Source organism: Ascidia mentula, chromosome 6 (assembly GCF_947561715.1).
Source record: "Ascidia mentula chromosome 6, kaAscMent1.1, whole genome shotgun sequence".
Classification (NCBI taxonomy): domain Eukaryota; kingdom Metazoa; phylum Chordata; class Ascidiacea; order Phlebobranchia; family Ascidiidae; genus Ascidia; species Ascidia mentula.
In genome coordinates, this window is record NC_138571.1 from 5688495 (window position 1) to 5701589 (window position 13095).

At 43.0% G+C, this 13095-nt stretch overlaps 3 protein-coding genes and 1 pseudogene across 3 annotated transcripts; all 4 read left to right on the forward strand.

The window, feature by feature from the left end:
- The first annotated feature begins 6107 nt into the window (after positions 1 to 6107).
- On the forward strand, positions 6108 to 8464 carry LOC145906996 (uncharacterized). Its single transcript, XM_082994441.1, has 2 exons — positions 6108 to 6779; positions 6857 to 8464. Exons 1-2 carry the CDS (start codon positions 6108 to 6110, stop codon positions 8462 to 8464), a joined length of 2280 nt encoding a protein of 759 aa, XP_082850567.1.
- A 76-nt stretch (positions 8465 to 8540) lies between these two features.
- Positions 8541 to 9773, forward strand: LOC145906997 (uncharacterized). Its single transcript, XM_082994442.1, has one exon. It carries the CDS (start codon positions 8541 to 8543, stop codon positions 9771 to 9773), a length of 1233 nt encoding a protein of 410 aa, XP_082850568.1.
- Positions 9774 to 9781: 8 nt separating this feature from the next.
- Positions 9782 to 10634, forward strand: LOC145906998 (uncharacterized; annotated as a pseudogene).
- Positions 10635 to 10654: 20 nt separating this feature from the next.
- On the forward strand, positions 10655 to 11206 carry LOC145906999 (uncharacterized). The gene has a single exon (XM_082994443.1). The coding sequence runs from the start codon at positions 10655 to 10657 to the stop codon at positions 11204 to 11206; it is 552 nt and encodes a 183-aa protein (XP_082850569.1).
- Positions 11207 to 13095: the final 1889 nt, after the last annotated feature.

The window sequence follows — 13095 nt, forward strand, 5'->3', positions numbered from 1 at the left end:
TTTTTATTTATTGCAAAATATCACCCCTGGACTTAGTCGTCAAATTCATCACGTTTACAAAAATCACAATTAAAGCATAGCTGTCAAAAAATCGTTGGTATTTACTTTAATTCATCTAAGCAAACGTGAAGGATATTTTTCCAACTTACTAATTTACAAGTAAAGCCTTCAAATCACAACAGCAAACCTACGACTAACGGCTATTTACCAAAACAAGGGTTTTTAAATCTACCGCCTTTCCCACTATTATGTTTTTTGAATAATGCCACCTAGCTATCATTTAAACAATGAAAAACTATACTGCTATTTTTGCTGCCAGGCATACTAATTAATCAAAATCTTTCTTCTGGCACTTAAGTTTCTGAAGTTATTTATTCAAAATCCGACGTTTTGTCTGCCATTCGGCGAGACTTCCCCAGGGTTATGTCAACATATTGCATCAAGCGCATAAACACTAAACCGCAAGAAAAAAACGTAAGAAACACAAGAAAAAAAGGGGAATAGATAACATTGACACCGCTTGTGTCGTCACGTGATTAGGTGTGTAGCGGGGCGTAACACTTACAACAAGTTGTTGTTTTAAGTGTGATCAGGGCAACCACCTGTTGTTTTCAGTTATATATTTGAATTGAAATACACACTGATATTCGCACAGATTATATATTCCATAGGTTTATATATGGATCAAGTTTGGAATAAATATTATCTTCCCAATCTGTTGCTCTCCTCATTTCGTTCACACAGTTCCATGCACAACTTTCACATAGTTTGGTGTCTTTTTGGCGCGTAAAATAGGCTGTCAAATTGGATTGGAAATTATTACTCTTTCCTGTAAAGTCTCAACAATCTCAATCGTTTGCGACTCATAGAAGAATAAAAGTTACTGTTTCAAGCATTACACCTTTATATAATGTGCCAAGTGCGGCAGTTTTAAGTGGTCGTGCCTTACTAGTCTAAAACAATGAACTAACAACACTTTCTGTAAACATTAAACCAATAGCTGATCCTGTACAGTGATCAACTTTAACTATCATCAACACCAATACAATGAGGTGTTCCGCATATTGATGTCGGACAAATGAGATCTGTCGTATTGCGCTTTCTCATGCATTGACGTTACACTGCATAAATAAACCCTAAAACCTTTGCATGCTCGTAACTTTACTCGCCTCATTTCGTTCACACAGCACCAATTCCAACTTTCACATTGTTTCGTGCTGCAGCGTGTTTCGGTTTGAATTGCAGTCTTGTGATGTCCGTTTGGAGTACGATTAATTGTTTTGAGGGAGAAAAAATGCGTAACAAAGCCGCATGTGGGACAACTCCCAGCTGGAGGCTGCTTTGAAAAAAATTTGACCTCGTATTCCATCATTCGCGGAGTTAGTATATACCAGGGACACTTTATCGTATATAATGGACTAAGTACTTTTATATATAATTGTTATTTTTGTGCCCACTGCCTTTCTATCACATTATCACTTATCACGTGACCGCCATTTTATAATGTAACGCTTTGGTTCTTTCGTATCATTCTATTAGCTTCCATTCTAATTCGATTACGTTCAAACTCGAGAGACAAACTTTAATTAGAATCATTGCGATCACGTAATAATTTCAAACGGTGGCTGATTACGTATATACTATGCTATATAGGAACGTCATCAATTATATCTATCAAGAATTAGCCAGCATATCGAAGCATTCCCAGACAATGGTGTAAGACCGCAATTCACTTAGCAGTTTACGCCGATTTGATCCGCATTATCGATGCTCTCAGATAAGAAGTCCTTGCTGCTTCTCCACACACTTTTCGTCGTTTACCTCCATCACTGTTTTGTATTCTGTGTGCGTTGTCGCCTTATCCCATGACTACGATACTGTCCTTGCCCCTTCCTCTCTTTGTTGCCATGATCTACTAACACTTTGAGGTTTATCTATCGGCATTTGTTGCGTACCTGTAACCACGTTGCAGAAAAAGTTTTTACGTTTTTATCGCCTATTTTTTGTCTTTGAAATCCCGAAAGTGGACTTACTGATGGATTTTGTTGTGGTTTTTAATTTTTTATTGTTTTTCTTGTTACACAGACACTGAAGGTGCCAAAAGGCGAAATTAAAATTTCTGTTTACAACTAAGGATTATACACTGGCGTTGATCGTCCTTCACTTCTTATGGTGTTCCAGAAATATATATTATTTTGATTCGCAAAGACAGTTCGGCCGGCCATTTCTACCATGCGAGACTTCCTCAGAGTTATGTTAACTATAATGCATCAAGCGAGAAAAAAGGGGAATGGATAACAGTGACACCGCTTGTATCGTCAAGTGACCAGGTGCGTAACGGTGCGTAACACTTGCAATAAGTTGTTCTGAACCGCTGGAAAATACACACATTGCTCCTTGTCATTCAGGCAATGTTTTTTTTGTAAATGTGGAGTGTCTCCAGGAAAAAACGTTTTGTATGGTCCTCCTCCATCTCTATCACTCGGACATCGTCAAAGTTAACTGTAATACTCTTCCGGTTTCACCTATATATACTCCACCGCAGTCCTTATACGGAATGTAATACACAACGCCTTTGGATTGGGCCGTGCCCTTCTCAATAGGGTGTGACACCATCCTGTTCAGTGTTCTGTGTGGCTTTGTGTAGGCCGCAAAACCATAGTCCAACATCATACGCCTTAGCGTGTCTGTTAAAACAGGAACGTATGGCAAAACGATCGTACCGGTAGTTGGCGCTGTTTCTTGTGGTTTGACAGCGGACTTTCTTCCAAACATCCATGACGGATACAGATTCTTTCGTAGTGCATTCTTGATGAACTTCACCTCTTTGTCACGGTTTTCTTCTCTGGAAACCAGAGCCTCGGCTCTATCCATAAGCGCCCGCACTACCGCTGTCTTGTGCTGTATCGGATGTTCCGACTTTAATGATTCGACTGCCGAATAATCGGTTTCGGTCATAACCTAGATAAACGATGCAGTGATTCACTAGTTGTGGTTTAAGTTCACTATTACTTAATCTGCCAGAATCAACCACCAATATATTTTTCGCTGTATATTTCGTAATTACAAATGTTAGAATCATCAGGTGAGGTTAAAGTTATGACATCACACCCAAACTGACGTCATGTAATGTCACTATATGCGGTAATATAATTTTGGGGGCCCCCTACATTTGAAACTATTCGATATCGACAATATGATGCAGTTTTCCAAACAAGGCATTGTTTTGACGCAAACTCCATGCATGACGTCCATTTCGCTGCAGCGATTATTGGTTGCTGCCACTATTAATGCATTTTTCCACATTTTGGGTTGACGTACATCCGAAATTTTACGGTGGTTATGCTTCTTGTTGAACTCACCTTTGCAGTAGTAATACAACGTAAGCAAAAATACAAATATAACATTTAAAACATTTAAAACAGCTGGGGTAGTTATGACAATATATAAGCTCAAATTTAAACAGTCTGATATTTTCAATCGGTCTTTTCTACGATGGGTCCGTGTATCATTTTTTCTCCAAAAGCATTGAGTTCTGATAGGGAACTGGGCGGCAAACTGTCGGTAGCTGCATGAGATTTCCATGCCATCAAAACGTATGTTAATTCCCAAAACATGAAATATGAATGCGTGCAGAAAATTTGATTTCAACGTAGGATTGTGAGCAAACTGCGTGTTTCCTTGAAATTTATCTATGAAAGATATGGTCATTGCACGAAGTCCATGCAATCTACAAACAATGCGCAATGCATTTACTGACAAACCCGAGTTTTTTGTTTTGCTAGCAAACCATGGTTAACAATCTGTTAGCATAGAGCGGAACGTTTTTACTCCTTTTCATATTTAGCACGCATTTATGGTGCTTTTGTGAGTGATGAACCAAAACATAAAACAAAATTACCATACTGCTACCATGTTTTCGCATGACAAAGCTGGATCGCCCGACTGCGCAAGCTCTTTATATTTGGTTGTCTCTGCTATCGTAGTTTGATCATATGGTTTACAAGACGCGCAGCCAAGGCATTGTAGTCAAGCTGGATCAGCCACTTTTCCAGAAGTCGAAACGAGATCTGAAAAATCAAGCTCCCGGTAAGATTTGAACTTCCGACCCTGGGCTAACCAGGCCCATAACGCTATACCAACTGAGCTACAGGAGCTCTGTGGTTTCATGGGGTATATTGTGGCCAAGGTACACTGGTTCCCCAGCGCATAGCTTGTCAGGCGACTTTCACATACGTGGGAGATCTCCACCACCGTAATCATACAACGCAGAAGTATTACCATGCTTTCGCAAAGCAAGGGGCAGAATCGCCCCACCGCACACTCCCTTTATATTATGCGATCTCAGTTCTTGTATTTCGATCATAAGGTTCATTGGTTTCGCAGCCAAGGGGTTTGTAAATTTTCTTGAAAAATACTTTCTCGAAATCCTCACAATCATTTAGCGTTTTCGGTATAGTAAATTGGCAAAACGCAAATGAAGTAATTATCATCAAAAAATGTTTTTAAAGCGTTGTGTCAACTTTCGCATTTGGGAGCTGTGCTTACTTTGTGTTCCTTAATGAAACGAGACATTTTCAACAATCTGTCAAGTGTCACAGTAACACATCAATCCAACTACCAATACCTTTGGTCCATGAACAAATTAAGTTTCATTAGTGAAAACACGACGGTTCAGTCGTGCGGGCAGTTGAATTCATACCTAAACTTTATGTCTGTCCTGTTTGGTTTTCGACACAAAAACATCACATCAAAATACATACAAAAAAGCCCAAAGTGTACAACCACAAAAATAAACTGTTATTTTGTCGTTAGTTCCACTACACGCTGATTTTGTTTTCGTGTCGATTCACACTAATGCATTTCATTAAGATAGACCCTTGTATTGCAAATTTTTAGGCAAACACAAAACTGTAGACGACGCATTAGTAATAATATTCGCAAAGAACATAAAATTGTTTTTGTTCTACGTTTATTTTTGATGGTCATTGCCAAGAAAGAAGACATTTAAATTTGTTTCCCTCCTCCGGGTGAAAATACCAAAATCAGTTGCGATGAAAATCATCGGTTTCAAAACTAACCTCTCCGAACCTTCTGCTTCAATAAAGCAAAGTTTTTCTTGTCAGGTCGTGGGAATGTACGCCGAACAGCAATTAGAATACGCTGTTTCACAGACAGCACTTTGACCCTTCAGGCGAGTTGCGATTTTGAGTATTATAACTTACTTTGAGTTATTTTTTACTGTGTCGCTTTCATTGCAAATATATCTTCGAATTTTGTTGTTATGTCGGATTATTTAGAACATCGCAATTTTGGAATGACCCCAATCAACGCTTGACCTGTTTTATAATGACACGTTACAGACAATGAAACATGCAACGGGCAGATGGATTTGCCGCGGGGATAACGCATTAGCCTTACATCGCCACTATGTTATGTGATGTATTGATAATTTGACGTCAGCACCATGTACCGTTGTTACGTCACAAATGCCGTTGTTCCCGTAGAACCCCAGTGCATGCCTAAACTGTTGTTGACTAAGTTTTAGTTTTGGTTAGTTTAGTTGTCGTGCACTGCTGTAGGAAACTAATATTATTTCTATTTGAATCAGACAATTTAAGGCAATTTAAGTGCAAGTTGAATCTGCTAACGTTGTTTCCTGTTGTGTGAAATTGGAAAGAAGCCGATATTTTTGTGACTGGTTCCACAATCCTTCGGTAAGCAGAATTGTGCTTTTAATTTCAATGTTTTTGGTCGCTAATTCAACGCGTGTTGTGTAGAAACCGCAGCGTCTTCCGAATAAAGTTAACCCGTTCCTTTTGAAGAAGAAGTGTTGTGTGTTAAGAACCATTGCAGAAACCCCGTCTGTTGCACTGTCCGGGCGCAACCAGTCACGCCCGTCTGACTGCCAAGGGCAGCGCACATCGTTTCGAACTATTTGGATTCATTATTCAGCCCGTTTCGAACTATTTAATTCCTTATCATTGTTTCGAATTATTGGATTTATTCTCAGCCCGTTTCGAATTATTTAATTCCTTATCATCGTTTCGAATTATTGGATTGATTCTCAGCCCGTTTCGAAACATTTGGATTTATTACCATTCGAAATGTGTGATCCTGCTTCACCGTCTTCGTCTTCCACAGTCGAGGACCCGCCGGTTTTGCTAGTATCCAGCTGCGCGCATGCATGGCAACAATCTTGTCTGCATGTTGAAGAGTTAATGTTGAAAATTGACAACGCTGTTCTTGTTAAGGAATACCTGCCACAGCTGGAGAAGTGCTTTTTCGACCTGATTGATGCCTATGCGCCGCTTGCTGAAAACAGCGAAGAATTGGCTCTAGCAAGACAGGATTGCCAGCGCGCAAAACGTGAACTCGATTCTCGTGTGGCGGAGTGGTTTGCCAACGTCAAGAAGTCAACTGGGCGTCGGAGAACTATATCAAGCCGATCGTCGAGTTCACATGTTGACGTACATAGCTCTGTTTCCTCCACCTCCTCGATTACCCGTCAAAGAATAACCGCTCGTGTTAAACTTCAATTGGCTCGGGTGTCACAGCGTCAAGTCAATGAAGATTCTGAACTTGCAAGACGTCAAGCAGAACTTGATGCTGGACGAAGAAGAAAACAGGTCGACGATGAGGTTGAGATAGCCGAGGCTGAAGTACGTGCGTGGGAGGAAGAATCCATTACTGGAGATCCCCTGCTGTGTGACCCAAGACATCCTCCCGTGACAAGTTCCCTTGTTGGGGGGCTTCGACCTGAGTTAAATAGTGCGCCGGTAAATCCTTACCAACCTGCTGTCCCTGTCGTGCCACGGTCACCCCCAACTTGCGTGGATACGAAGCCGTTTTTCAGCTAATTCGAAAACTGCCGTTCCGGCTTCAAGAGAAGTGCATCGAACGTTCCGTTCAAGTGCTCGACGAGACTGGATCCCCAGCCGGATATCTTGCCTTTACAAATTTTGTCGTCGAGCGATCGCGTATCGCCAATTCGTTGTTCCGGGTCGAAGCAGTCTACGAAAGCGTGCGCGAAAAACCCGTCCCTGTTTCAGTAAAGAAGGGTTCTCGTGCTGCTGGGTGCAACGTTTCGTCGTCAGGATCCAGTCTGCCGCGAAGTCAAACCCTATCTACTCCCGTTTCTTGTGCGTGCTGCAACAAGCCTCACGACTTGCCCAAGTGCCCGAAATTCGACGGAATGTCTACCCAGGAAAGACGCGAGTTTGTTGTCACAAATGGCTTGTGTTTTAAATGTCTTTGTTCAGGTCATCGTTGCGGGAAATGCATGATTCGCAAGCCATGCTCGGTGGAGGGTTGCACTGGCATTTTTCACCACACAAAGTTGCATGGCGCCTTTCAGAAGAGGCGACCCGGCAAGATTACTGAGAACCATTCCCCGAAGCCACCGCCGGTAGAACAATCGGCAACGATAATGAAAGCTACAACGGACAACTGCGGTGTCTACCTCAACGTCGTTCCCGTCAAGGTCAGACACAACGACATCGAGGTAAATACGTACGCGTTTCTTGATCAAGGTTCTACGTCTACATTTTGCGAACAAGGTCTGATTGATAAACTTGGTCTGCAATCCAAGGATCGAAAGATTTGTCTGAGCACTCTGACAGATCAATCGCGAGTTTACCAAGGCTCCACTGTGTCCTTCACCGTCATGCCGCTTGATGACGGAGAGCCGTTGATGTTGCCGGAAGTGCTGTCCATCGACAAAATTCCCGTGTCGCCGAATAGGATCCCTGATGCGAAGAAGCTTGCCGAGTTCGATCACCTCAAAGAGTTGCCCCTGCGTCGTTTGGAAGGGGGAACTGTGACGATACTGATCGGAGCCGATAACCCCGCAGCCTTCCACGTACAGTGTACACGTTCTGGACCGCAGGGGACCCCTTGTGCTGTAAAGACATCTCTTGGCTGGTCACTCTTTGGTCCCGCACTTGGTTCGTCTGCAAGGGGCCAAGCACATGTGCGTTTTCTGAAGGTTGCACAAGTCATGTTCCAACGGGAGATAGAGTGTTTGTGGAAGAGCGACTTTGGCGACGGAACATCAGTATTCGACATGCCCACATCCAGGGAAGATCGAATTGTTTATGACATGATGAAGGCATCGGTGAAGCACCAAGATGGACATTTTAAGCTCCCATTACTCTGGAGACCTGGAATCGAAAAGTTGCCACCCAGTCGCCAGATGGCGGAAAAGCGACTGGTCGGTTTGAAAAAACGATTGTCCAACAACGATGTTCTGCGAAAGGGATACGTAGACACGGTGCAAACGTACATATCCAAAGGATACGCTGAAGAAATTCCCGACAACATGGTCGTGACAGACAATCGCATCTGGTACTTGCCGCACCACCCAGTATTTAACCCACACAAGCCTGACAAACTTCGTGTGGTCTTTGATTGTGCTGCCCGAAACAGAAGCGTCACTGAACGACGCACTGATGCAAGGTCCTGATTTTGTAAACAGTTTGGTTGGCGTGCTAACCCGTTTTCGCTGTCAGCCAGTTGCCTTGATTGCCGACATCGAGGCAATGTTCCACCAGGTTCGGGTGGAAACCCGTGATCGCGATGCACTTCGATTTTTCTGGTGGCCCGGTGGAGATTTGACCTGTACACCGACGCCTCACCGGATGAAAGTGCACTTATTTGGTGCAACGTCCTCTCCGAGTTGCGCCACCTTCTGTCTGAGACAGACCGCAGATTTATTTGGTGAAAACTTTGATCCACAGGTTGAATCCGTTCTACGGCGCAATTTTTATGTGGACGACTGCCTTGCATCCGTCAAGGATATAGAAACTGCTATTGCTGTTCGTCTTCGTTTGAGAGACCTGTTAGCCAGAGGAGGATTTCGCTTGACAAAGTGGCTTTCTAACGAACAGCGCGTTTTGGAGTCGGCTCCCGAAAATGATCGAGCAAAAGTTGTAAAATCGCGTTGCCTCGATGATGCTACGCAACAGAGAGTCCTTGGTGCTCATTGGTCTGTTGCGGAGGATGCATTTCGGTTCAAAGTCAAACCGCCGAGCAGGCCGCACACACGTAGAGGAATCCTTTCAGTTGTCAGTTCACTTTACGGCCCTCTGGGTTTCGTATCTCCCGTGATTCTAAGGGCCAAGTTATTGCTGCAGGACTTGTGCAGATTGGAACTGAATTGGGACGACGACATTCCGGATTTGATATCCGATAACTGGAAGAGGTGGCTTGCTGAGTTGCCTCACTTAGGCAATGTTGTCGTTCCGCGTTGCTTCAGGTCGTCGGAACTGAAACCTCCATTGAAGTATCAACTGCATCATTTCGCTGATGCATCTAAGTATGCGTATGGCGCCGTGTCATATCTTCGCATCGAAGACGATCACAGGACAGTGATGTGTTCTTTTCTGATTGGAAAATCCCGACTTGCCCCGTTGAACACGAAGACGATCCCTCGACTGGAGCTCACCGCTGCTGTGCTCGCTGCGAGGTTGGATCGCCTCATGAGAAAGGAACTAGACTTGCCCATTGAAAGTTCAGTTTTCTGGAGTGATTCCACTGCTGTTATGTTAAGCATTCGAACTGCAACCAAACGGTTTCCAGTTTTTGTCGCCAATCGCCTGGCAGAGATTGAGCGACTGACCGACATTACGAATTGGAAACACGTTCCTACAAAATTAAATCCCGCAGATGATGCCTCAAGAGGTCTACCCGCCGATGAACTTGTCAATTCGAGTCGCTGGTTAAAAGGCCCAATGTTTCTCCTTGAGCCAGAAACCAACTGGCCGCCGCAATGAGATTTAAGATGTTTTTGGTACATCGAAGGAAATTATCAGTTGTCCCGTCAACTAATATTGACTTGTCTGAGTTGAAGACCGCCGAGTTGGAACTTATTAAGTACGAGCAGCGGAAAAGTTTTGGTTCACTTCTCTCTGCATTAAGTGGAAATTCCCGATTGAAAAAAGACTGACTGCAGTCGTTCCGTGTACAAGTTAAACCCTGTTCTGGTTGATCAAGTTCTCCGTGTTGGTGGACGTTTAGACAAAGCGCCGATTAGTTTCAACGCGAGACATCTTGCAATCATGCCCCATTCTTCGCATTTGACTGACCTATTAATCCTGGGCCATCATGAAAGAGTTGGACACTCCGGAATGGGACACACTTGGACTTCAGTTCGACAAGATTACTGGATCATCAAGGGCGGTGTTGCCGTACGGCGCGTGCTTGGGAAATGTCTGTCTTGTCGACGCCGCAATGCACAGCCGGGTCGGCAGATGATGGCCGATCTGCCGTCGGCTCGCTTGGGAATCGCTGGACCTCCGTTCTCCAATGTCGGAATTGACTATTTCGGTCCTTTTCTGGTGAAGCAGGGTCGCAGCGAAGTAAAACGTTACGGTTGCATATTCACCTGCCTTACAATCCGTGCTGTTCATGTGGAGGTTGCCCAAAGTTTGTCTACTGACTCATTTGTAGCTGCCCTTCGTCGTTTCATTCGGAGACGCGGAGCACCAAAACATATCTTCAGCGACAATGGCGCAAATTTTGTTGGTGCCGAGAAAATTCTGAGAGAGTCTCTGAATTTCTGCTTCAGAAACAGACGTCGTGGTCATTCAACCCTCCTGCTGCAAGCCACATGGGTGGCGTTTGGGAACGTATGATTCGTTCTGTTCGTCGGATCATGTCCTCGATTGCTGGTTCCCTGGTGATGTCTGATAAAGTCCTGGAGACCTTGTTTGTGGAAGCTGAATCTATAATCAACTCAAGACCCCTTGTCCCGGTGACATTTGATCATAGGAACGAAGAACCGCTGACCCCGAACCATCTCCTGCTGATGAGAGGATCGCCCAACCTGCCTCCGACGATTGCAGAGAAAGGGGATTGCTACGCAAGACGGCGTTGGCGTCAGGTGCAGTTTCTTGCTGACCATTTCTGGAAGAGGTTCATGCGAGAATACCTGCCGGTTATCACTGCTCGTCCAAAATGGCATGATTCTCATCGCAACTTCAAGAAAGATGATGTCGTCCTTCTTGTGTGCGAATCTGAGTGCCGTTCTAAATGGTCGATCGGTCGAATCATTGAGACATACCCTGATGAAAATGGAAAAGTTCGCACCGTACTCGTTCGGACGAGCAGCGGTTTCTTTCGGCGCCCTATAACAAAACTGTGTCGCATCGTTGATTCTGATGAGACCTCCTCAACCATTCCGAGCGATGGCAGCTCGGGTTGCTAGATGAAATCCGGGTTAATTGCTCGGTCTTCCGAAGACACCATCGGACACTGATTTCAATCCGCGATACGCACGATATTGGCGATGTGTTTGTAAAATGTTTCGAACGTTCACAAAACGGATAAAATTGTGAACTTATATTGGACATATATATTTTGCAGTTGTTAAAACAATTTCAGAAATGTTTGCCTGTGATGACTTTCATGAACAAAGTTCATCTTTAAAAGAAGACATCAACCAGATATGGAATATGGGAAGGGATATCAGGTTACAGTGAATCAAGTGAAAGAATGTGCAAGCAGTTCATCACAGGCTTAAACCTCATGCCCGTCCAATCTGTGGAAAATGTTTCGCCACCAAATCATCACGAAATTCCCACACCAAAAGTGACAAAACACGTCGAGAAGAACAAACGAAAAAACGTAAAGTGTGATGTTTATGATAAAAACCTTTATGTTTAGCATTCTGACAACAAGAATGATTGCTGGTACAATGACTATTTGAACTGACGTACAATTTGGTGTTTTGCTGGTACATACGTCTATAGCTTTATGGATAAACCTATTTGCAGTAAAGAGTCGCCAACATCGTTGCATTATTTTGCTATCAATATAGTGTTACATTACCGGTAAAAAGTATGGTGAAAAAGTACGAACGTCAATAAATAAAAATTCGCGGCAAACCTGAAAGACAGTTGGCGGTTGGAAACGACTGGGCTAGCGTAGCGTAATTTTACGTTACATATCAACGTTTGCATTCATTGACTTAATTTGCCTGACCAGTTTGTCATTGTTCGAAATCTCTTTCCATTGGGTTATTCTTACGTAGCGTCTTATCAAGCGTAATTCATTTGAAAGTGTAACGATAGCAACAGTTGTATATTCACGTGATTCGTGTTCTTCGTGTGATATTGTTTCACAATCTTTTTGGCGTCATATTAATTTCAAGACATGTTTAATTTCCAAGCAACAGTTGCTGTCAAGTGATTTTATTGGCTAGTTTAAAGGGGTGTTTGGTTTGGTCGATTAGAAACCTTAGGTTTTCCTGTGTGATTTTCCTCTATCGTCTTTGAGTAACCGTATTGTCTTTGTTAACTGTCCACTGACCGTTAGCTTGCTTTTGTCTTTGCGTTTATAAAATCAGCATGGTTTGCTATGATTAGTAGTTTTTTTATCTGGTTGTGTGATTCGGTTCAGTTCAGTTCTGTCTTAGCGCTTATGGGCATAAATTTATTCATTTTGGCGATGGTATCATTGCGTGTGTTAATGGTGCAACCAAAAATGTTCGTGATGAAATCAATATTGGTGTAGCGTTTGCATCAGGTTTTCAATTAAAATCCGATTAGGAAACACAACAATTAGAACTCACTTTTCATCTTATGTCAAATGCGTTAATCAAATAGGATTTCCCATCGATTATAAATAAAGTCATTGGAAGATCAGTACAATGATTTCTCCCAGAAGAATAAGTTTCATGAGGTGTTAGGGGCAACGTATCTTCGGAGTTGCCAAAATAACTTAAATCTTCCATGTGAGCTTCTTTGATTTCAGTACATTCTAATGAAGAATCACTGCATGATTCTTCAATGTCAGTTTCATCCGAATCTCCATCAGAGTATGTTTTCATATGTAATGTTGATAGGTCATGTTCTTCATTGCCTTCCATACCATCAACAGACATGGTAAGCTCTTCTTTTATTTGGCTTGCTATGATCAGGTTTTTCTGGTCCGACTCCACGTGTTGGGAAGCCTCCGTTCCGATAGATGGACTTCGTTCACAATCTTTGTAACCGATTTCTACAAACAATTTAATACCGGGTTATAACTAATATTATTAATCGACAATAAATCCTAACCACTGATTTCTTGTTTACCATCCATCGTTGCACGGGA

Coding starts and splice junctions, on each gene's coding strand:
- LOC145906996 (XM_082994441.1), top strand. CDS start 6,108: ATGTGTGATCCTGCTTCACCGTCTTCGTCTTCCACAGTCGAGGACCCG. Junction 6,780..6,856: donor CTGAGTTAAATAGTGCGCCG/GTAAATCCTTAC, acceptor GCCGTTTTTCAG/CTAATTCGAAAACTGCCGTT.
- LOC145906997 (XM_082994442.1), top strand. CDS start 8,541: ATGTTCCACCAGGTTCGGGTGGAAACCCGTGATCGCGATGCACTTCGA.
- LOC145906999 (XM_082994443.1), top strand. CDS start 10,655: ATGTCCTCGATTGCTGGTTCCCTGGTGATGTCTGATAAAGTCCTGGAG.